This window comes from Ovis canadensis, chromosome 16 (genome assembly GCF_042477335.2).
Source record: "Ovis canadensis isolate MfBH-ARS-UI-01 breed Bighorn chromosome 16, ARS-UI_OviCan_v2, whole genome shotgun sequence".
Taxonomy (NCBI): domain Eukaryota; kingdom Metazoa; phylum Chordata; class Mammalia; order Artiodactyla; family Bovidae; genus Ovis; species Ovis canadensis.
The window spans coordinates 44,555,273-44,580,678 of record NC_091260.1 but is presented as its reverse complement, the minus strand read 5'-3'; the positions used below and the strand labels follow the sequence as shown (position 1 = coordinate 44,580,678).

General features: G+C 42.6%; 1 protein-coding gene and 1 pseudogene across 1 annotated transcript; one reads left to right on the top strand and one right to left on the bottom strand.

The window, feature by feature from the left end:
- Positions 1–4,792: 4,792 nt before the first annotated feature.
- LOC138422031 (arrestin domain-containing protein 4-like) lies at positions 4,793–8,679 on the bottom strand (annotated as a pseudogene).
- Positions 8,680–8,999: 320 nt separating this feature from the next.
- LOC138422030 (adrenocortical dysplasia protein homolog) lies at positions 9,000–20,638 on the top strand. Its single transcript, XM_069556577.1, has 2 exons — positions 9,000–9,005; positions 19,862–20,638. Exons 1-2 carry the CDS (start codon positions 9,000–9,002, stop codon positions 20,636–20,638), a joined length of 783 nt encoding a protein of 260 aa, XP_069412678.1.
- The last annotated feature ends 4,768 nt before the right edge of the window (positions 20,639–25,406 follow it).

Here is a 25,406-nt window from a genome sequence, read left to right as displayed (position 1 = left end):
ACAGCATTGAAGTCATATTGGGCATGAAGTGCTGGTTAGCGCATGATGGGATCTGTAATTTCCACTGGAAAACTACCCAGCTCTGCATGTTACTGTCACGTGGGCATTGCCCATTCTCCACAAAACTCTTTCTGGGTCCAACCTCTTGGCCCAGATATATTGACTCAGCATCTAGGAGGTCAAAGGTTTGGAACTTCATGTGTCTACTCTCAAGCGTTTTGTTGTCTGGAAGCCAGAGGGGTAGCCTGGGTTCCTCCCTGACCCACCGGGGACAGGGACTTGGGTCTGAACCACCCCCGGAGCTGAGAGCCTGGGGGAATGCTCCACTTGAACTGGGATGAGAAGTGTGTGGTGAGTGATGGTTCCCCATCATCTCTAACTTCAGCCCCCCAGGAAGCTGAATACTGTAGATCAGGTGGCTGCGTGAGACCCAGAAAAGCCATGAAAGACCGAGGTAGGCACTTGAGGAAGGAACTGCAGCAGAATGTTTCACAGGAAAGGCTCTGGAAAGTCTGCCCTCCCTCAGCCTTGTGGGTAGCTGTGCCTCAGTGCTTTCCCTTCCAACTTGCTTAGAAGCACGCCCTTCAAGCTTAGTTGCTATAGCCACTACCTGTCTAAGATTCAGCCTCTGGGTGTCTTTTAAAAATCATGTCTTGCACGGTCTTCCCTAGTGGTTCAGCAGTAAAGAATCTGCCTGCCAAGGCAGGAGACATGGATTCAAACTCTAATCTGCGAAGATCCTGCATGCTGTGGGAACAGCTAAGCCCTGGTGCCACAACCATTGAGTCCGTGCTCTTGAGCCCACATGCTGCAACTACTGAAGCTCAGAAGCCCTAGAGCTCATGCTCTGCAACAAGAGCCACTGCAATGAGAAGCCCGCACGCTGCCCCTGAAGCGATGAAGGAATAGCAGCCAAAATTGAATGTGGTTTAAAAACCATGTCTTCCATTTTATCTCTAAGAGCAGTATTGTTTGGAATTGTGCAGATATGACTATCATTTACATTTTTTTATCTTGTATTGGCATACACGTCTGTTTGTAACTACAGTTTCTGCTTATGGAATTAGTACTCTGGCTCAAGAGTATTCCTGTTGAAATGCTTAACGTGTATTATCATACTGGCTTTCCAAAGATCCTTTCAAAATTTCCCCAAAAGCTATGTTGGGGAGTGCTACTTTCCCAATATTTGAACAAAGGAAAGAGATTAATATAGGCCACCAAGGTACTCAAGGTTATATATCATGGGTTCATTTTGTGTTTCCTTAATCTTGGAGCCCTGACCTGGGTCTCAGTTCTTTCAGCCAAAGACTCCCCTTGTCCCAGTACCACTTCCAGTCCTGACTCCACCCACCCAAATCAATTCACAAGCAGAGAATAGGGAAGCATGTTTTAATCATTTGCAAATTGGAATTAATATAAGAAGTATGACAATTCTGAGTACATCAACAGGAAAGTTCCTTGATAGCATAGATTCCTGAAGAGAGATTTCCTTTTTCCTAATTTATTTTTTAATTGAAGGGTCATGTTTTACAGAATTTTGTTGTTTTCTGTCAACTATCCACACGAATCGGCCATCGGTATACATATGTCCCGCCTTGGTCTGAACCTCCCTCCCATTTCTCTCACCATCCCACCCCTCTAGATTCTTACAGAGCCCCAGTTTGAGTTCAGGGAGTTATACAGCAAATTCCCATTGGCTGTCTACTTTACATATGCTAATGTCAGTTTCCCTCTTACTTTTCCCATGCAGCTCACTCTCTCCTCTCTCCCCCTGCCCTGTCAATAAATCTGTTCTCTATGTCTGTTTCTCCATTGCTGCCCTGCAAATAAATTCGTCAGCACCATCTTTCTAGATTCCATGTATATGCGCGTTAGTCTAGGAGATTTCTCTTTCTCATTCAGACTGACTTCACTCTGAATAATAAGCTCTAGGTTCATCCACCTCATTAGACTAGACTCAAATGCGTTCCTTTTTATGGCTTTAGAGATTTCTCATTGAAAAGCCCGTCAATTATCCAAGAACGGAAGAAAAAAAAAAGGAATGTTCTGCCCCACAGATATCTCCAGGCTCTTCCCCGAGAGAGGCGGAGCTGAGGGGAGAAGTTCCCCCCCACCCCGCTCCCCCCCCCCCCCCCCCCGGCAGATTGGGCCTCCGCTGGGGTGACCCAGGCTCCAGTCCAGGGTGGTGACTGAAAGGGTGCTGTGCGCCAGACAGGAGGCTGCTATTCCTTTCCTTGCCGGGTTCCACCGGGTTTCACGTCTCACTTTTCCGCAACCTCAAGGTGTGTGCGGTGGGGTGGGGTGGAGGGCCTCCTGGCCTCCTGGCGGCGATCTGGCCGCGGGTCTGGCAGCCTCCGCAGCTGCTGGCATCGGCTGGCTGTTCAGACCCTGCTGGGCCCGCCGCTGGGCGGCTTGGGCCTCTTCTTGACGGGACTGTCGCTCCATCCCGGACTAGCAGCCGGCTGGTGGCCTTGCGGCTCTCGCCAGCGTTTCTGGCCCATCTCGACGCGGAGACCGTCCGCGGGTCCGGGGCAAGCGTGGCGCGGCAGCCCACAGGCGCAGTAGTGCGCGTCCCCGCAGAACTCGGGGCTGAGGCAGGAGGGGCGGCTCAGCGCGGGGAAGTTATCCAGAGCCCAGGCCCAGGCCTGTTCTCGGTTCAGGCCCGGAGGCAAGGCGGGCTCGGGACGTGCCCTCCTGCAGCACTGCGCTTCCATGGCTTCAGCCTCCTCACCAGGCCCAGAGCTCAGTGGGTCTAAGCACAGGCGCGAATGACTGGGCTGGGTGAGGAGTGTGCCTTTTATAGTGCCGGCCTGTCCTGGTTTTGGGAAACCCGGGTGTTGATAGGTGGGATCCACACTCATTTGCCTTGCAAATTACCTAGGGGTCCCTGGGGGCTGAGGAGATCACTACATCTTTCTGGGAGGGGCATGGAAGTTCTGAGTGGTTTTTGGTGATTGGGTTAAAGGAGGGGAAGGGAGAAGATGAGGGTCGCGGGCAGTTTCCATTCACTGGAAGAAGCCTCTTTGCTTGGGAGGCACAACTGGTCAAATCATACTTCAGGTTCTCTTCTTTGAGCAAATGAGAGAGGATGGTCTGGTGTTAGAGACAGGCTCAGTCAAGTTCCCTCCCTGCAAAACCCACAGCTGGTTCATGCTGGAGCTGGGCTGAGATTCCAGGTCCTCTTGCTTTCACATCAGGAAGGGAAAAGAGGAACGGAGTGATCATGTAGGGGTGGGGAAAAGTAGAGTCCCATGCCTACTTAGAATTGTAATATTCCTATTTTTTTCTACAGTAGATGATCTGAATCAAAAGAAGACTTCATATATACTATGGTTTTCATACCTAATTCACAAATGCCCTGAGTTAATGCCACGTTTTCAAGACTTTTTTCTTTCATTCTTTTTTGTTATTTGCAGAACTCTTATCCTTTCTTATGTAATTATGTTCATTCTCTTATTCCGGGCTCCTCTTTCTCTCTGCTCTCCCTACTTCTACTGCAATTCTTCCTATTAAAGAACTATTTTATTTTTTACATATGGGTTTGCATCAGACTTGTAATGTGTGACATAGTTTTGTGTATGCATATCTTCAATTCATGTAAGTTTATCAGTTTAAAGCATCTACTTCTGCTTCATTAACCATGAAAGCCTTTGACTTTGGATCATAACACACTCTTGAAAATTCTTAGAGATGGGAATACTAGACCACCTTACCCATCTCCTGAGAAACCTGTATGCAGGTCAAGAAGAAACAGAACCAGACATGGAACAACATGTTTTAAAATTGGGAAAGGAGCATGTCAAGGCTATATGTTGTCACCCTGCATATTTAACTTGTATGCAGAGTACATCATGCAAAATGCCAGGCTGGATGAATCTCAAGGTGGAATCAAGCTTGCCTGGGAGAAATATCAATAACCTCAGATATGCAGATGACACCATCCTAATGGCAGAAAGCAAAAAGAAACTAAAGAGCCTCTTGATGGAGGTGAAAGAGGAGAGTGAAAAAGCTGGCTTAAAACTCAACATTCAAAAAACTAAGATCATGGCATATGGTCCCATCAATTCATGGCAAATAGATGGGGAAACAATGGAAACAGTGACAGACTTTATTTGGGGGGGCTCCAAAAGCACTGCAGATGGTGACTGCAGCCATGAAATTAAAAGACGCTTGCTCCTTGGAAGAAAAGCTATGACAAACCTAGACAGCATATTAAAAAGCAGAGACATTACTTTGTTGACAAATGTCCGTTTAGTCAAAGCTATGGTTTTTCCAGTTGTCCTGTGTAATGTAAAGACCCTGACACCAGAGGGCCTCACTTTGTATTTAGAGTGGGCTTCTTTTCTGTTCATTTACACCCCTGTGCTGCTATATTCTCCAAAATTATCTCCTCCTAATGCATTCATACCACTTTAAAGAATAAGACACAGCTTTTCCACTTTGAGAAGCCTTCTTAAAGATATGCTCACATAGTGTTTCCACTATATGTAGGCACTTTCTCTTGGGTCAACACAGGCACCCCTCCACTTTATCACATCAGGACTTCCATTACATTCTGTGACTTTTCACATCTTTGCCCTCTCATTCAAAAGGGACACAAGACCGCATCACAAACTTGTGCAACAATCCTGCTGCCCCACTGGTAAGTAACAAATTCTTTAACTTCTGTCATCTTCAGTGTTGATATATATTTACGTCCTTAAGCTCATCTTCCCTCCCTCTTCCTCAAAAGGGCAGGGGTAAAGAACCAACGTTCTAATTTGATGATTAACACAGTGATTTCTGAATATGTTCAGAGAATGAAGGAAGCAGGCTGGGTCTCTTCTACATCTCTAGGATGTGAATTTACCTCTGAATAAAGAGGCGGAGTCCAAAATCTGATTCCTGAGGGAAGGCAAACAAAGGACGGCATGACTCCCCCTCACAGGGGGTTGAAGGTAAGAAGTGTGTCTAGAGAATTCTTCCTCCCATGCCACGTCTTCATAGTTTGGTGGTGCTTCCAGCTGATCTGGCAGAGTCAGTGTCAACCAGCTCATATGAACCACCTGGATATTCTGGAGTTCCTGCTGCCAAAACCATTACTAATGGAATCATGCTGATCACTAACAACAGCTCAAGCATCAGCTTGTTTTAGCACCAGGAATGTGAACAGACACAGCTAAAGAGTAGTCCCCTTTATGCTGCAGCAGTTCAGGATGGTTGGCATCACTGGCGGAATCCTAAGGATCTTCCCTTTCCAGCTGTTGGTGCTCCTGGAGGCGATGTGGTTCCCAGTCACGTTGGCCACCTCCAGCCTCACAGTCTTTGTTTTCCTGTTGACCAGGTATGTCTGCATCTGGAAAACAGCCACTTTGGGATCAATCAGACGAGAGCAACAATTTTCTACTTCTGTGTAAATTGGAATAGATTCTCCATTGCAGTATCCCTTTCCTTCAGTCTTGGCACTCAGTGAAATTGGACCAGAGGTGAAAAACTAACAGAGTGGGGTGGGAGAATAGGAAGGAGGCTCAAGAGGGAGGGGAGATAGGCATACATATAGCTGGTTCATGCTGTTGTACAGTAGAAACTAACACAACACCATAAAGCAATTGTACTCCAATTAAAAATAAATAAAATGGAAAAAATTAATTAATTTAAAAACCCAACAGCCAACTATTTTCTCTTGAGCTTTCAATACAGAGGTTCTCACACAGTACTGAATAGTTGCATATTTCCCGATGAATGAGGCTACCAAAGGTTCAGATGGAAGCTGAAAGCTAAATGAAAATGCATGTTTTCCAGGTTGTAGTAGGCAGATGCTCGGCTCAGGCGCAGGACCAGGTACTCCACCTGCAGGCAGCAGGGACTCTGGGTCTCCAGGCACAGATTGCACCCTGGCTCCGCAGCACCCAGCTGCACACTGAGGCCCTCGCAGCCACTGTGTGGTGCCCTGGCGGGAGACCCCACAAGTTATGTGTTATCCCCTAATAAATTACTTTACGTTTACACAATTGCGGTATCCAATTTCTGTTCCTAAAAACCATAAAAAGAAATACAACAGCGGCACCAGTCAACATTATATTTACTTATTGCAATCTGTTTAACAATCATAGTGGAATAAATCTAGATTTCCTTACTGTGTAAATATTCAAATTTTTCTTTTTGTTTTCAGGATATTTTGAGAATGTTTGTTTTATATTTATTAGTTTTTTTTTTTTAATGCTTATTTGTTTGCTTTCCTGGGGTCTCCCAGACACAGGATCTTTGTTGTATGTGTGGCCTGAGTAGTTGCCCCAAACCAGGGATGGAATCCATGTCCACTGTGTTGCAAGGTGAATTATTAACCACTGGATCACCAAGGAAGTCCCTATATCAGGGTTTTTATTTATTTTTTTCAGGGTTTTTAGATGAGATCATAGGGATAAAAGATGAAAATTGTCTCTCAACACCTTATCTTGAAATTTTACATCTTTCCTTTCTCACACATCTTTCCACCACAAATTAAATAAACCATTCTAATAAAGATATTTAAATGTCTTTCGTTTGCCTTAATATTTTAAACACAGGGATCCTGGGGCAGGAGCAAGGAGCTGCTCAACCCCTGGTAGGCACTGAAGTAGCCCAGAGATTGGGGCATCCAGAATGTGATGTGATGAGGGGCTGAGCCTAGCGATGGAGTGAACATGGACAGTTGCAAGGACCCTGAAACTAAAGACCAAAGTGTAGTTCCTTAGCTAAACCAAGAAGGAAAATCATCAGAGAAACAAAGACTTCATGATTAATCTCCTTTCCTCATTTACTCACGCTCCCTGAAAAGAGAAGAAGGAGAAGAAAAGGGAAGAAGGGGAACACAAGATAGTGCAAGAGGAAGAAAATCAAAAAGTAGTGTTTGACTCTCAGAAAATTCTAGCAGCTTCAGATCATGGAATTTTCCCCCCAAGTCTCAAGTCAACCCTTCCCTCTTCCCTCTTCTACCTGCCAATGCAAGAAACTCAGGTTCAATCGCTGGGTGGGGAAGATCCCCTGGAGGAGGAAATGGCAACCCAATCCAACATGCTTGTCTGGAAATCCAGACAAGAGGCAGGCTGGCTACAGTCCATAGGATTCCAGACTTTACTTAGTGACTAAACAACATTTATGCCATATCCCTCAAATGCTACAAGGGTCTTGGTTTTAGGCTTAGAAAATATGACGATGGTGCAGAGGCTCAGAGCTATCAGAGCAGGAGAATGCAGAGAAGAAAAGTAAGTTGGAAGAAAGAAAAAGAGAGAGGAAAGGAAACCAAAAAAAAGGATTTTCTGGGTCAAAAAATCCTGTAGACTGTAGAGTCAAACCAAACTACGAGGCACACTTTTGTCCACTAGAGTCACCGCCTCTAAAACCGACAGCCAACAAAATTCATTTGGAAAAGTCGAGTAAAACAAAAACAATTTTTGTTTTCCCACAAATTTCCCACACAGTTTAGACTTGGGTTCCTGCCAGAAGATCCACTCTGTCCACCTTCTATGTTGTGTTCATTTCACATCCATGCAAGTAGGGAGATGGTACTGACTAGGAAAGGGCTCAGATCCAGCACCTCAGGTGAGGGATCCCATCTCAGCCCACCCTCCCAGGGCCGGGCCTGACCCTTCCTCTTGCCTGACTCAATTATTTGGCGAGGGTTAGGGGAGGAGACGGGGTGTGACAGATTTCAGTAGTCTAGCCAATTTCAGCCTTTGTTAACCTCCAGGCTGGATGTTTGGGGCTCCCTCCTTCCGGAAGGAAAGCAGTGGGGCCTTTGCCACCCACTCACCACTAGGGGGCAGCAGCAAGCCAGGCTCTACGGTAGTTGAGGCGTCAATACTGTGATTTATCCCTGACACAAACCCAAACGCTGTAGTTCAGGGGCAAACCTAGAACTTGCAATGGCCTAAAGCTACAGGCTCAATCCTGAGAGGATTAACCAATTAACTAAATTCAGCCACCAAAAAGTCAAAGTGAAAACATTTTGTTCCCCTCCCAACCTTTATTGATATAAAATGAACATATATTTTGTAAGTTAAGGTATACAATGTATTAATTTAATATACTTATATACTGTGAAACAATTGCTATGGGAACATTAGTTAATACCTTGTCACATCGCACAATTACCATTTCTTTTCCTGATGAAACCATTTAAGATCTACTCTCCTGGCACCTCTTAAGTTCATGGTGTGCCCTTTGACCTCTCTTCTTCTCCCCCACATCCCAGCCCTGGCAACTATCATTCTACTCTCTGTTTCTATGAGTTCAGCTTTTCTAGATCCCTCATGTAAGTGAGGCCATATAGTATTTGTCTTTCTCTGACATTTCACTTAGCATTATGCCTTGAAGTTCTGCCCATGTTGCTGCAAATGGCAGGATTTCTTTCTTTCTCACACCTGAGTAGTATTCCACTGAGTATATATATGTGGAGTTAATGGTAAAGAATCTGCCTGCCAGTGTAAGAGATGTAAAACTCACGGGTTTGATCCCTGGGTTGGGAAGATCCCCTGGAGGAGGGGATGCAACCCCCTCCAGTATTCTCGCCCAGAGAATCCCATGGACAGGGGAGCCTGGCAGGATACGGTCCATAGGGTCACGAAGAGTTGGCCGTGACTGAAGCAGCTTAGCCCAGGCATGCACTCACCACGTCTTCTTTGTCCAGTCATCTGTTGACTGACACAGGGTTGTTTCCATGTCTTGTCTATTATGAATAATGCTGCAATGAACATGGGAGTGCAGATATCTCATCAGGATCCTGATTTTGTTTCCTTTGGATATACATACCCAGAAAGGGGATGCGTGGATCATGTAGTCATTCCATTTTTAGCTTTTTGAGGAACCTCCAGTAAATGCTACTTTCCCTAGTAACTGCAACAAGTTACCTTCCCATCAGCAGTGCACAGCCACCTCTTCACAAACGCTTGTCACCTCTTGTCTTTTTGGTGACAGCCATTCCAACAGGGGTAAAGTTCTATCCCATTGTGGTTGGGTTTAGAGTTCCCTTGTGATTAGTGATGTCGGTATCTTTTCTTCTTTAGGAAAGAAAATTTTTCAGTTCCTCTGACTATTTCTTAATTAGATTTTGTTGCTATTATGTTATGAGTTCTTTATGTATTTCGATATGAGTCCTTTTATAAGATATATGATTTGCAAATATTTTCTCACATTCTACAGGTTACCTTTCCATTTGGGTGACTGATTCCTTTGCGATACAGAAGCGTTATTTTTTATATAACTCCACTTACTAACTTTTGCTTTTGTTGCTTGTTTTTTTGTGTGTCATGCCAAATCATCATTAGCAAGACCAGTGTTAAGGAGATTTCCCCTGTTACTCCTCGACAAGTTTTAAGGTTTCGGGTTTTCTGTTTAAGTCTTTTTGAAACAATTTATCTGTTTTTGGCTGTGCTGGGTCTTCATTGCTGCACGTGGGCTTTTTCTAGCAGCAGTGAGCGAGGGCTGCTGTTCATTTCTACCGTTTACTGCTCCATTCTTACTTCAGCCGCTTCTCTTGCGGCAGAGCACAGGCTTTAGGCATGCGGGCCTCAGGAGTTGTGGCTCGTGAGCTCGGTAGTTGTGGCGCGTGGCCCTAGTTGTCCCACAGCATAGGGGATCCTCCTGGACCAGGAATCAAGGGACGTTTTGAGAGTGGTGTAAGTAAGATAAGGATCCAGTTTCACTTTTCTGAATGTGGTTATTTATTTTTCCTAACATCATTTACTGAAGAGACCATCATTTCCCCACTAAGTATTTTTGGATCTCTTGGCACATATTAGCTGACTGTGCACGTTCGAGTTTATTTCTGGGCTATCAGTTCTGTTCCACTGGTCTTCTTTTATGCCAATACCATATTGCTCTGATTACCGAATCTTTGTAGTACAATGTGATGCCACCAGCTTTGTTCTTCTCTTTCAGGATTGCTTTGCTATTTGGGTCTTTTATGATTCCATACAAATTTTAGGATTTTTAGGACTTTTTTCTACTTCTGTGAAAAAGGTCAATGAGGTTTTGTTAGGGATTGCACTTAATATATAGAAGGCTTTGTATACAATGAACATTTTAACTATATTAATTCTTCTGATCCATGAACACTGGCTATTCTTCCATTTATTTGTGTCTTCTTTGATTTCTTTTATCAGTATTTTATAGTTTTCTATATACAGATCTTTCCCCATCATAGTTAAATTTATTCCTAAATATTTTATTGTTTTTGGTGCTATGGTTAATGGAATTATTTCCTTTATTTTTATTTCAGGTCATTTGTTGTTAGTGTATAAAAACACGACTGATTTCAGTATGTTGATTTTTTAATCCTGCAACTTTACTGAATTCATAGATTAGTTCTAACAATTTTTTTGGTGTAGACTTTAGGATTGTATGTATAAGATCATAACATCTGCAGACAAAGGAAGTTTGCTTCTAACTTTCCTGTTTGGATATTTATTGCTGTTTTTTTTTGTTTCTTTGTTTTGCCTGATTTCTGTGGCTAGAACTCCCAGCACTATATTTCTAAGAGTGGTGAAAGCTGGCATCTTGTTTTGTTCTTAATCTTACAGAGAAAGCTTTCAACCTTTCAACACTGAGTATGATATTAGCATGGCTTGTCATGCTGCTGCTGCTACTGCTGCTGCTAAGTTGCTTCAGTCGTGTCTGACTCTGTTCGATCCCATAGACGGCAGCCCGCCAGGCTCCCCCGTCCCTGGGATTCTCCAGGCAAGAACGCTGGAGTGGGTTGCCATTTCCTTCTCCAATGCATGGAAGTGAAAAGTGGAAGTGAAGTTGCTCAGTCGTGTCCAACTCCTAGCGACCCCATGGACTGCTGCCTACCAGGCTCCTCCGTCCATGGGATTTTCCAGGCAAGAGCACTGGAGTGGGTGCCATTGCCTTCTCCGATGGCTTGTCATATATGACCTTTATTATGTTGATGTATTTTCTTTCTATGGGCTTCCCAGATGGTGCTAGTGGCAAAGAATTCACCTACCAATGCAGGAGGTATAAGAGTTCGATCATTGGGTTGAGAAGATCCCTGGAGGAGGGCACAGCAATCCACTCCAGTATTCTTGCCTGGAGAATCCCATGGACAGAGGAGCTTGGTGGGCTATAGTTCACAGGTATGCAAAGAGTCGGACTGAAGCAACTTAGATTATATGCATTTCCTTCTATACTAAATTAGCTGAGAGTTTTTGTCATAAAAAGATTTGGGCTTTGTCAAATTATTATATGAACCCATTAAATTATTTAATAATTTTTATCTTATCTTCTATTAATGTGGTGTGTCACATGTTTTGAGTTGTGTATCTTGAAACATCATTATATCCCAGGGATAAAACCTGTTTGATCATGGTGTAGGATCCTTTTCATGTACTGCTGAATTCAGTTTGTTAGAATTTTGTTGAGAATTTTTGCACTTGAATTTCTCAGAGACATTGGCCTGTAGTTTTCTTTTTTTAACAGTGTCTTTATCTGGCTTTGGTATCAGGTAAAACTGACTTCGTAAAATGATTCTGTGAGTGTTCCCTTCTCTTCATTTTTTTGGAGGGAAGAGTTATGTAGGATTTGTATTAATCATTCTTTAAATGATTGGTAGAATTCACCAGCAAAACCATTTGGTCCTTGGCTTTTCTTTTTAGGCAAGTCTTGGATTACTGGTTTAATCTTACTCATTATCAGTCTGTTCAGATTTTCTATTTTTTCATGATTCATTCTTGGTAGGTTGTATGTTTCTATGAACTTTCCAATTCTTCTAGGATATCCAGTTTGTTGGTGTTCATAGTAATTTCCTATGATTCTTTGTATTTCTGAGGTATCAGTTGTAATGTCTCCTCTTTAATTTCTCACTTTTTATTCCTTTTCTCTCTTTTTTCTTAGTCTAGTTAAAAGTTTGTCAATTTTCTCTATCTTTAATAAAAAGATTTCCTAGTTTCCGTGATCTTTTCTATTTTCTATTGTTTTTCTGCTCTCTATGTCTTTCTTTCCGCTCTTTTCTTTATTTCCTTTTGTTGCTAACTTTGAGCTTAGTTTGTTCTTCTTTTTCTAGCTCCTTAAGTTGTAAAGTTAGATTGCTTATTTGAGATCTTTCTTTTTTCTTAATGAAGGCATTTATCATTATAAACTTTCCTCTTTGAACTGCTTCTGCTGTATCCCATAAGTTTTGGTATGTTGTTTTTTCATTTTGGTTTGTTTTAAGATATTTTTACTTCTCTTTTGATTTCTTCTTTGGTCATTAGTTCTTCTGCAGTATGTTGCTTAATTTCCACATATTTATTATTTTTCCAGTTGGCATTCTGGTATTCATTTCTAGTTTTATACTACTGTGATAATGAAGTATTTGGTATAATGTCAATCTTCTTAAATTTGTTAACCCTTGTTCTATGACCTAGGATAGGAGCTGTCCTGCAGAATGTCCCAGGTAGAAGAATATGTTGGTTGGAGTCCTCTGTATATGTCTGTGAGCCTCATTTAGGGTAAAGTATCAGTTCAGTTCAGTTCAGTTGCTCAGTCGTGTCCGACTCTTTGCGACGCCATGAATTGCAGCACACCAGGCCTCCTGTCTATCACCAACTCCCGGAGTTCACTCAGACTCACGTCCATCCAGTCAGTGATGCCATCCAGCCATCTCATCCTCTGTCGTCCCCTTCTCCTCCTGCCCCCAATCCCTCCCAGCATCAGAGTCTTTCCCAGTGAGTCAACTCTTCGCATGAGGTGGCCAAAGTACTGGAGTTTCAGCTTTAGCATCATTCCTTCCAAAGAAATCCCAGGGCTGATCTCCTTCAGAATGGATTGGTTGGATCTCCTTGCAGTCCAAGGGACTCTCAAGAGTCTTCTCCAACACCACAGTTCAAAAGCAACAATTCTTCGGCACTCAGCCTTCTTCACAGTCCAACTCTCACATCCATACATGACCACAGGAAAAACCATAGCCCTGACTAGACGGACCTTAGTCGGCAAAGTAATGTCTCTGCTTTTGAATATGCTATCTAGGTTGGTCATAACTTTTCTTCTGAGGAGTAAGTGTCTTTTAATTTCATGGCTGCAGTAGTTCAAGTTAATGTTTCTTTGCTGATTTTCTCTCTGGAGGATCTCTCCATTGTTGAAAATGGGGTATTGAAGTCTACTGAATTGCTGTCCATTTCTCCCTTCAGATCTGTTAGTATTTGACTAATATGTTTAGGTAGGTATGTGTTGATTGTCCTATTTACTTCACGAATTGACACTTTTATGGTTACATAACCATTTTTGTCTCTAGTCATTACTTTTGGCTTAAATGGTCTATTTCACCTGATACAAGTATAGCTCACCTTGCTCTCTTTTGGTTTCCATTTGTATCAAATATATTTCTCCATTCTTCATTTTGAGCTTATATGTGTTATTTAATCAGAAATGAGCCTGTTATAGGCAGCATAGAGTTGGTTCTTATTTTTTCCATCCAGCCACTATGACTTTTGACTGGAGAATTTAATCTATTTACAAATAGAGGATTATTAATAGATAAGAACTTATTAATGCAATCTTATTCATTGTTTTATGGCTGTTTTGAAGTTCCCTCATTCCTTTCTTCCTCTCTTGTTACCTTCCTTTGTGGATTGGTGACTTTTTTTGTAGTGTATGCTTTGATTTGCTTCTCTTTATCTTTTGTGAATCTACGGTAGGTTTTTGCTTTGTGGCTACCAAGAGGCTTAACATAAAACATTTTATAGACACAACAGTCTTTTATGATTATAGCCACATAACTGATTGCATATATAAACTACCCATTTACCACCCCTTTAATGTTGTTAACAATTTGCCTCTTTTTATACTGCATATTCATGCACATTATTGTAGCTATAGTTATTTTTTAACAGTCTTATCCTTTAAACTTTATTCTAGAGTTAAGTGGTTAAGACACCACCAAATTACAGTGTTAGAGTATTCTGAATTTGACTATATACTAACCTTCCCCAATGTGTTGTGTGCCCTCAGGTTTTCACGCTCCTCGTAGATTTTCCATGTTCTTTGAAGTTACATCATTGACTTCCATTTGAAACAGCAATCACCTCCACCAGGCTTTACTTTGTGAAGATAAATGTCTCTGTCAGCCCCCCTAGAGATTCGGAGGCTCTCTCAGCCAGGTTATGGACACACTTACTCCACTCTTCTTGTTCTCTCTTGTGGTTGAATTCTTCAGTTTATATGCCTTCTCTGGGTTCTTAAGAGATGGGAATACCAGACCACCTGACCTGCCTCCTAAGCAATCTGTATGCAGGTCAAGAATCAACAGTTAGAACCAGATGTGGAACAATGGACTGGTTCCAAATTGGGAAAGGAGTACGTCAAGGCTGTATATTGTCACCCTGCATATTTAACTTGTATGCAGAGCACATCATGCAAAATGCCAGGCTGGATGAAGCACAGGTTGGAATCAAGATTGCTGGGAGAAATATCAATAACCTCAGATATGCAGATGACACTATCCTTATGGCAGAAAGCGAAGAAGAACTAAAGGGCCTCTTGATAAAAGTGAAAGAGGAGAGTGAAAAAGTTGGCTTAAAACTCAACATTCAGAAAACTAAGATCATGGTATCTGGTCTCATCACTTCATGGCAAGTAGATGAGGAAACAACGGAAACAGTGACAGACTTTATTTTGGGGGGCTCCAAAATCACTGCGGAGGGTGACTGCAGCCATGAAATGAAAAGACGCTTGCTCCTTGGAAGAAAAGCTATGACAAACCTAGACAGCACATTAAAAAGCAGAGACATTACTTTGCTGGCAAACATCCATCTAGTCAAAGCTATGGTCATGTATGGATGTGAGAGTTGGACTGTGAAGAAAGCTGAGCGCCGAAGAATTGATGTTTTTGAGCTTTGGTGTTGGAGAACACTCTTGAGAGTCCCTTGGACTGCAAGGAGATCCAACCAGTCTATCTTAAAGGAGATCAGTCCTGAATATTCATTGAAAGGACTGATGCTGAAGCTGAAACTCCAATATTTTGGCCACCTGATGCAAAGAACTGACTCATTGGAAAAGACCCTGATGCTGGGAAAGATTGAAGGAGGGAGGAGAAGGGGACAACAGAGGATGAGACAGTTGGATGGCATCACTGACTCAATAAACACGAGTTTGAACAAGCTCCTGGAGTTAGTGACGGATAGGAAAGCCTGGCGTACTGCAGTCCATAGGGTCGCAAAGAGTCAGACACGACTGAGTATCCGAACTGAACTGAACTGGACTCTGCAATGAACCTGGCCTTGGGCTGACTGCCCCTCTTTGGTTTTCCCAAAGGTGCACTCAAGCTCAAGTTTGGACAAACACTGGCACGCCAAGTTGGGCAGGCATTCTGCGCATGCTCACTTGCCATCTGCCAAAGCGCCTTCCTTCTGCCACAGCGGGAGAGGGTGTTTTTGTCAGTATCTCAAAAGCTGGGGAAGCAGTGTTCACTTACAGGCTCTCATTCCCTCAAAAAAGAGCATAGACCAAGAAGACCTCTTGGCCTTACTGTGCTACTTTGGGGGATGGGAGATGCAAGTAAAGTCAAGCTGTATTCTTATCCCCTTTGAAACATCTAAACTCATGTAAGTGTACACACACACACATATTTTCCCCACCCAGTAACATGCTAGAACTTCTCTGGAAATTTGGTCTTCCACAAAAGGCTCTTGTCATTCATTGGTGATTTTCTAAGACAGCACTTTCCAGGGGCTCCTGGGCCTCAACCAAGAGAAGCTGGAGCTAGATCACAGATCACTGCAGGGTCCTTAGCCAGAATCAAGGTTTGAATGCATATTGCCTGATGCACAGTGAGAAAGACTTCTCCTGAGCCCCTTGACATATGGTGCTGTATCCCACAACTCCCACAAAGACACCTTTCTTTATAAACAGATGCCAAACTAATGTTGTTGATGGGGAAGACAAAAACAAGAAACATCTTATTCCACCATGATTGTGATGCCAGTTTCTGGAAACTCCTCTGTACCAGTCTTCCTATCAATGTCTGCTGGGAGAGGTGAAAGGAAAGAATAGAAGGCAAGTCTTTGTAAAGCTGAGCAGAAAAAGAAAATCAAGAGCCAGGTATGACTTTGCAGGTATGACCACTGCTGACCATTTTAGCCACAGGTGGTTTAAAGGAAGGGACGAATATTATATACAATCCAGAAAGAACAATAAATGGAATTTTAATATATTTATTATTCATTTTATTTTTTACATTATAAAGATTAATTTCAAAATATTTATTAAGGGCTTCCTGGTGGTCCAGTGGTTAAAAATCAGCCTTCCATTGCAGGGGACCAAGGGCTTGATCCATGGTCCAGGAAGAGTCCACATGTCTCAGAACAGCTAAGCCTATGTGTCACAACTACTGAGCCCACATGTGTAGGACCTGTCTCTGCAACAACAAAAGCCACCACAATGAGAAGCCTAAACACTGCAATGAAGAGTAGCCCCTGCTTGCCGCAACTAGAGAAAGGCCATGCACAGCAACGAGGACCTAGCATAGCCAAAACTAAATAAATTAGTTAATTAAAACTATTTATTACACATCTACTATATGCAAAACACTGTTCTGGGCACTTCAAATACATAAGGGAACAAAAAATGCATCTGTCTTCATGGAACTTACATTTGATAATAGCACATGCTTGGTGTAAAACATTAGAAAATACTAAACCTTGTAAGGAAGAAAAGAAAAAGTGTCTACTGCTCTACCAACAAAAGATAGAGAGTTTTTAACATTTTGATGTATTTTTAGTTCATTTTGTTTGCTTTGTCTATTGTTGTTCAGTCGCTGAGTCATGTCCGACTCTTTGTGACCCCATGAACTGCAGCACACCAGGTTTCTCTGTCCTCCACTGTCTCCCAGAGTTTGCTCAGATTCATGTCCTTTGAGTTGGTGATGCTATCTAACAATCCCATCCTCTGTCACTCCCTTTTCCTTTTGCATCATGTCTTTCCCAGCATCCAGGTCCTTTCCATTGAGTCAGCCCTTAGCATCAGGTGGCCAAAGTATTGGAGTTTCCACTTCAGCATCAATCCTTCCAATGAATATCCAGAGTTGATTTCCTGTAGGATTGACCCGTTTGATCTCCTTGCTTTCCAAGTGACTCTCAAGAGTCTTCTCCAGCACCACAATTTAAAAGCATCAATTCTACAGCACTCAGCCTTCTCAATGGTCCTACTGTCATATCTGTAAATGGCTACTGGAAAAATAATAATTTTGACTATGGGGACATATGTTGGCAAAGTGATGTCTCTGCTTTTTAATACGCTGTCTAGTTTTGTCATAGCTTTCCTTCCAAGGAGCAAGCATCTTTTAATTTCATGACTGCAGTCACCCTCTGCAGTGATTTTGGAGCCCAAGAAAATAAAATCTGTCACTGCGTCCACTTTTCTCCCTTCTATTTGCATGAAATGATAGGATCAGATGCCATGATCTTAGTTGTTTGTTGAATTTCAAGCCAGTTTTTTCACTCTCCTCTTTCACCCTCATAAAGAGGCTCTTTAGCCCCTCTTCACTTTCTGCCATTAGAGTGGCATCATCTGCATATCTGAGGTTGTTGATATTTCTCCCTGCATTCTTGATTTCAACTTATGAGTCATTCAGCCCAGCATTTCCCAGCTTTCCTGGTGGTTCAGATGTTAAAGAATCTGCCTGCAATGCAGATCTGAGTTCAATCCCTGGGTTGGGAACATCCACTGGTGAAGAGAATGGCTACCCACTCTAGCATTCTTGCCTGAAAAATCATGGACAGAGGAGCCTGGTGGGCTACAGTCCATGGGATTGCAAAGAGTTGGACACGACTAAGGGACAAACACTTTCACTTTCACTCTGCATATAAATTAAATAAACAGGGTGGCAATATACAGCCTTGTCGGACTCCTTTCCCAATTTTGAACCCGTCAGTAATCCCATGTAAGGGACTGCTGCTTTTTGCCCCACATACAGGTTTTGCAAGAGACAGGTAAGGTAGTCTGTTATTTCCACAGTTTGTTGTGATCCACAGTCAAAGGCTTTAGCATAGTTAATGAAGCAGAGGTACATGTTTTTCTGTAATTCCCTTGCTTTCTTTGTGATCCAGCAAATGTTTGATCTCTGATCCTCTGTCTTTTCTAAACCCAGCTTGTACATCTGGAAGTTCTCCATTCGCATACTACTGAAGCCTAGTATGAAGGATTTTGAGCATTTCCTTCCTAGCATGTGAAATGAACGCAATTGTACAATAGCTTGAACATTCTTTGGCATTGCCCTTCTTTGGGACTGAAAGCCACTTCCCCATGATGAGGCTGTGATCCATGAAGGGGATGCCTACATTCACACATATACATAGTTTTTAAATGTGGGATTTTACTGTACCCTTGACTTACATAACATTATACAGTTTGTAAAAGGATATGAAACTGTCAATGCCTCTTCATAAAAGTTGCCAAATGGCTTTCCAGGAGTTTTGTTAATCAATGATCTGAGTTGTTAGGGGCTTAATATAAACAGAGCTTGGTAATACATTGATTAGATGTATGTGTGTATGAAAGAGAGAGAAAAGTGGGTGAGAAAAGAAAAAGGGATGCTTCTCAGATTTATGACTTGTTCTACTAACAGGCAGATGTGGAGATCAATATACAAGAATAAAATTCAGTAAAAGGAGTAAATTTCATATGTAAAAAATATGGTTTTGAGGTACCCCATGGGCATCCCAACAGAGCCACCAGCCTAGAGCTGAACATTAATTTCTGAGCTGGAGATTTGGGTCTGGATTTTATATTAAGCAAGATGAAGAATGAGATCACCTAGCTAGAGTGTGTAGAATAAGAGGAAGATAAAAGCTGAGTTTCAGCGAATTTGCACTGTCCCAGAGACTTGGCCTTGGACTCTCCAGTCTGGGGGACCCTGGGATGGGTGGAATATTTCTAGGACAATCTAGAGTTTCCATCTACTCTGACATTCACTTAAGATGTCTCTGGAGTTCCCTTGATTGAGTTATCCCTTGGATATATCCCTAATCAAATTGGCTTATGGAGTCAAAATTGAGGTATAGATTTTATTTACTTCCTCCCTTTCCCTCCACATGCTCATACATTCTTTAAATTTAGCTTAGATTTTTTCCAGCTAAGATTTTTAAATCATGATAGGAAAGTACAAGGGAAAATTGTGCACTGAAAGTCTAGAAACATTATTGAATTATTGCAAAATTATGTGTAAAATGGAATTTTGGGAGTCCTAGCAGTGGAATGTGAAATTCGTATTTTGGTACCTGAACTTTCAGAAGTCAAAATGAGTCAGTTTAAAGACAATTTAAAAACAAATTTAATTCTTTTTTATGGCTAACATTCCACTGTATATACGTGCCACATCTTCTTTAATCATTCTTCTCTGATGGGCATTTAGGTTATTTCCATGTCCTGGCTATTGTAAATAGTGCTGCAATGAACAGTGGGGTGCATGTATCTTTTTTTTTTCTGCTGTTAAATACATTTATTGTAAACTTTAGACACAAAAATAGGTTCTCTAGGCCATTCACATGCACATTAAATACATGTATCTTTTTGAATTATGATTTTCTCTAGATACATGCCCAGGACTGGAATTGCTGGATTGTGTGGTAGCTCTATTTTTCTTTTTTTAACATTAATTTATTTGTTTTAATTGGAGGCTAATTACTTTACAATATTGTAGTGATTTTTGCCATACATTGACATGAATCAGCCATGGGAGTACGCATGTCCCCCATCCTGAACCTCTTCCCACCTCCCTCCCCATCCAGTCCCTCAGGGTTGTCCCAGTGCACCAGCTTTGAGTGCCCTGTTTCATGCATCAAACTTGGACTAGTGATCTATTTCACATATGCTAATATACGTGTTTCAATGCTATTCTCTCAAATCATTCCACCCTTGCCTTCTCCTACAGACCTGTTCTCCCATCATCCCCTGGGCTGCCTCTCACTGCAGAGCCACAGGAGAAGCTGTGTGCACTGTCTCCAGGCTATGGCTGCACATCCCTGAAAATGACCAGCAAATCCTGAGCTCTCTGGGCCCAAGTCAGAGGGCACAGGGCCCTGAGCCATCCCCTTCACACCTGGCTCTGCAGGACCTGTCGCTGAGTCTGATCTCCTCCCCTCCTTCCTCACCCAGTTCCTCAGGAACCCCTGCCTTACCCAGCCACCTGCTGTCAAAGGAGAACAGTGCCAGCGTCAGCCTTCTACCTCCTCTGCCCTTGGCTGCTCCAGACCCAGTACAGAAGGGCAGCTCCCAGCCCCTGTCAATCATCTGCTCAGCCCACGGCTCCCTGCCCCCCGGGTCCCCACGCCCCAGCAGTATACCCAACGCCCCACTCCTGAGCTGCACCCCAAGCCTGTCATACCTTGGCCATGCCCCCAGTATACACCAGGCCCATGTAAGCAGTGCCCAGAAACCTAGCCTGGAGTTCAAAGAGCTTGGGTTACCCCCCAAGACCTGGCAGCATTCTCCAAGGACAAGAACCATCAAGGGAGCCCTGGAGTCCAGCTGTGTCTGGGGCCCCCCAGAGAGGCATCCTGATGGTTCTGCCTTCCAGGATGCATACAAGCCACCTTGCCCCTCCCTGTGTGCCCAGGTCCAGGCTGCCAGGCTCCCTCCCCAGCTCTTGGCCTGGGCCTTGAGCTTTTTGATGGAGCCACAGCCGGACTCTGAACTGACCCAGATGTGAGGGCTTGTGGGAGGATGTGTGCACGGGTCCAGGCCTGGGGGCGGATAAACAGAGCTCCACACTAGCTTCCTTCAAATTTTTTTAATAAAATAATATCATGCAGCAGCAAAAAAAAAAAAAAAAAAAAAAAAAGACTGTAAAAATGCTTCTCCCAAAAGTCTGTTCTTTATATCTGTGTCTCTTTTGTAGTCTTGCATATAGGGTCATCGTTACCATCTTTCTAAATTCCATATATATGTGTTAATATACTCTATTGGTGTTTTTCTTTCTCACTTACTTCACTCTGTATAATAGGCTCCAGTTTCTTCCACCTCTTTAGAACTGATTCAAATCCATTCTATTTAGTAGCTGAGTAATATTCCATTATGTGTCTATTTTCTTTTTAAGGAAGTTCCACACTGTTCTTTATAGTGGCTTCAAAGGGAATCTACACTCCTCCATAGGGAATTTACATTCCCATCAACAGTGTAGGAGGGTACTCTTTTCTCCACACATTTCCCACCATTTATTGTTTATAGATTTTTAGATGATGGCTATTCTGACCAATGTGAGGTAATAAATCATTGTAGTTTTTTAAACTCCTTATTGAACTTGTTATATATATATATATATAATATAATATATATATATATATATAATCTACCTTGAAGCATGAGGATATTAGCTCCCCAACCAGGGATTGAACCCATACCCCCTGCACTGGAAGGCAAACTGTTATCCACTGGACCACACGAATCCAGTGTGGTCAATCCCCTTCACTGTGGATTTGATTTGCATTTCTCTAATGATTAGTAATGTTGAGCATCTTTTCATGTGCTTGTTTGCTATTTATATGTCTTCTTTGGAGAAATGTCTGTTTAGATATTGGGCCTATTTTTTGATTGGGTGGTTTTTTTTTTGTTTTTTTTTTTTTGTTTGTTTTTGTTTTTGGATCTGCTTAAGCTGTATATTTTTTGGAGATTAATCCTTTGTTGTTTGCTTCTTTTGCAAATATTTTCTCCCATTCTGAGGGTTCTCTTTTTGTTTTGTTTATGGTTTCCTTTGCTGTGCAAACTCTTTAAAGTTTAATTTGCTTCTGTATTTTTTTCATTACTCTAAGAGGTGGATCGAAAAAGGTTTTGCTGTGATTTATGTCAAAGACAGTTTTACCTATGTTTTCCTCTAAGAGTTTCATAGTATCCAGGCGTACATTTAGGTCTGTAATCCATTTTGAGTTTATTTTTGTATGTGGTGTTACAGAGTGTTCTAACTATATTCATTTATGCAGCTGTCCTATTTTCCCAGTGCTACTTATTGAACAGACTATCTTTTCTCCATTGTATATTCTTGCCTTCTTTGTCATAGATTCAGTTCAGTTCAGTTGCTCAGTCGTGTCCGACTCTTTGCAGCCCCATGAATCGCAGCACACCAGGCCTCCCTGTCCATCACCAACTCCCGGAGTTCACTCAGACTCATGTCCATCAAGTCAGTGATATCATCCAGCCATCTCATCCTCTGTTGTCCCCTTCTCCTCCTGCCCCCAATCCTTCCCAGCATCAGGGTCTTTTCCAATGAGTCAACTCTTCACACGAGGTGGCCAAAGTACTGGAGTTTCAGCTTTAGCATCATTCCTTCCAAAGAAATCCCAGAGCTGATCTCCTTCAGAATGGACTGGTTGGATCTCCTTGCAGTCCAAGGGACTCTCAAGAGTCTTCTCCAACACCACAGTTCAAAAGCAACAATTCTTCAGTGCTCAGCCTTCTTCACAGTCCAACTCTCACATCCATACATGACCACAGGAAAAACCATAGCCTTGACTAGACGGACCTTAGTTGGCAAAATAATGTCTCTGCTTTTGAATATGCTATCTAGGTTGGTCATAACTTTTCTTCCAAGGAGTAAGCATCTTTTAATTTCATGGCTGCAGTCACCATCTGCAGTGATTTTGGAGCCCCCAAAAATAAAATCTGACACTGTTTTCACTGTTTCCCCATCTATTTCCCTTGAAGTAATGGGACCAGATGCCATGATCTTCGTTTTCTGAATGTTGAGCTTTAGGCCAACTTTTTCACTCTCCTCTTTCACTTTCATCAAGAGGCTTTTGAGTTCCTCTTCACTTTCTGCCATAAGGGTGGTGTCATCTGCATATGTGAGGTTATTGATATTTCTCCCGGCAATCTGGATTCCAGCTGTGCTTCCTCCAATCCAGCGTTTCTCATGATGTACTCTGCATATAAGTTAAATAAGCAGGGTGACAATATACAGCCTTGACATACTCCTTTTCCTATTTGAAACCAGTCTGTTATTCCATGTCCAGTTCTAATTGTTGCTTCCTGACCTGCATACAGATTTCTCAAGAGGCAGGTCAGGTGGTCATAGATCAGGTGACCATAATTAGGTGCATGGGTTTATCTCTGGTCTCCATCCTGTTCCATTGATCTATACTTCTGTGTGTGTGTGTGTGGGTGGGTGGGTGGGTGGGTGCATGCACGTGCGTGTGCATGCATGCCAGTACCATGCTGTTTTGATTACTGTAACTTTGTAGTTTAGTCTGCAGTCAGGGAGCCTGATTCCTCCAGATCCATTTTTCTTTCTCAAGATTAGTTTGCCTATTCATGGTCTTTCACGTTTCCATATACATTACTCAGCCATAAAAAAAGAACAAAATAATGATATTTGCAGCAACATGGATGGACCCAGAAGTTGTCATACTAAGTGAAGTAAGTCAGACAAAGAAAGAGAAAGATAACATGATATTGCTTATATGCGGACTTTTAAAAAAGGGTACAAATGAACTTATCTACAAAACAGAAATAGAGTTGCAGATATAGAAAACTAGCTTACGGTTACCAGGGAGTGAGTAGGGAGCAACAAAGTGGGGGAGTGGGGTTGACATACACACACTACTATATATGAAATGGCAAACCCAGTGGCTCAATGGCAAAGAATCCACCTGCAATTCAGGAGCCACAGGAGATGCAGGTTCCGTCCCTGGGTTGGAAAGATTCCCTGGAGGAGGGCACGGCAAACCACTTTGGAGAATCCCACAGACAGAGGATCCTGGTAGGCTAGAGTCCATAGGTTCACAAAGAGTGATAGGCTCCTGGTACGAAGATGAATACGACCAAGGCCAATGCAAGAGTTGGAGTCAGAGGAAGCAGGAGGTCCATCTGAATTCAGACTTCATATACTTGAAAGGCCTCAGAGACAGACATACAGTGACAGGAATGCAAGATGGTGATTCTACAACTTTAACTTTTTATGCCTGTTTGGCACTATCAATTATCTTCTTTCTAAAAATCCTGTCATGGCGGGGGGGATGCATAACTATATTATATTATACTTTAATTTGCAAAAATCAGAAATTTGTTAAATCAACACTTTTAAAAAGGCTACCATTTTTGGAAACCTGTTTCAGGATTTCTCAATGCTCTAATATGCCAGAAACCTCCAAAAATGAGAGAGGCTGTGCCCTGTTGATACCTGAGAGCCCACAGAGAAGACATAGTCTCAATCCTCAAAAAACTTCCAACCTAAGAGGAGACAGAGGCACATTAACAGGCTATTTCAGTATTAGGCAAACCTGAAGCTTTCTTGACTATGCCAAAGCCTTTGACTGTGTGGATCACAATAAACTGTGGAAAATTCTGAAAGAGACGGGAATACCAGACCACCTGATCTGCCTCTTGAGAAATCTGTATGCAGGTCAGGAAGCAACAGTTAGGACTGGACATGGAATAACAGACTGGTTCCAAATAGGAAAAAGAGTACGTCAAGGCTGTATATTGCCACCCTGCTTATTTAACTTAAATGCAGAGTACAACATGAGAAACGCTGGACTGGAAGAAACACAACCCAGAATCCAGATTGCCGGGAGAAATATCAATAACCACAGATATGCAGATGACACCACCCTTATGGCAGAAAGTGAAGAGGAACTAAAAAGCCTCTTGATGAAAGTGAAAGAGGAGAGTGAAAAAGTTGGCCTAAAGCTCAACATTCGGAAAACGAAAATCATGGCATCTGGTCCCATCACTTCATGGGAAATAGATGGGGAAACAGTGGAAACAGTGTCAGACTTTATTTTTGGGGCTCCAAAATCACTGCAGGTGGTGACTGCAGCCATGAAATTAAAAGACGCTTACTCCTTGGAAGAAAAGTTATGACCAACCTGGATAGCATATTCAAAAGCAGAGACATTACTTTGCTGACTAAGGTCCGTCTAGTCAAGGCTATGGTTTTTCCAGTAGTCATGTATGGATGTGAGAGTTGGACTGTGAAGAAGGCTGAGCACTGAACAATTGATGCTTTTGAACTGTGGTGTTGGAGAAGACTCTTGAGAGTCCCTTGGACTGCAAGGAGATCCAACCAATCCATTCTAAAGGAGATCAGCCCTGGGATTTCTTTGGAAGGAATGATGCTAAAGCTGAAACTCCAGTACTTTGGCCACCTCGTGTGAAGAGTTGACTCATTGGAAAAGACCCTGATGCTGGGAGGGATTGGGGGCAGGAGGAGAAGGGGACGACAGAGGATGAGATGGCTGGATGGCATCATTGACTCGATGGATGTGAGTGTGAGTGAACTCCAGGAGTCGGTGATGGACAGGGAGGCCTGGCGTGCTGCGATTCATGGGGTCACAAAGAGTCGGACATGACTGAGCAACTGAACTGAACTGAAGCTTTCTTAAGCCCAGCGTGTGCATCTTTCGAAAGAAACCAATGACCCCAACAACAATGGTTTGGCCAGTAACAGATACTAAATTGAAGTACTTTAGTGCTCAGGGGAAAAA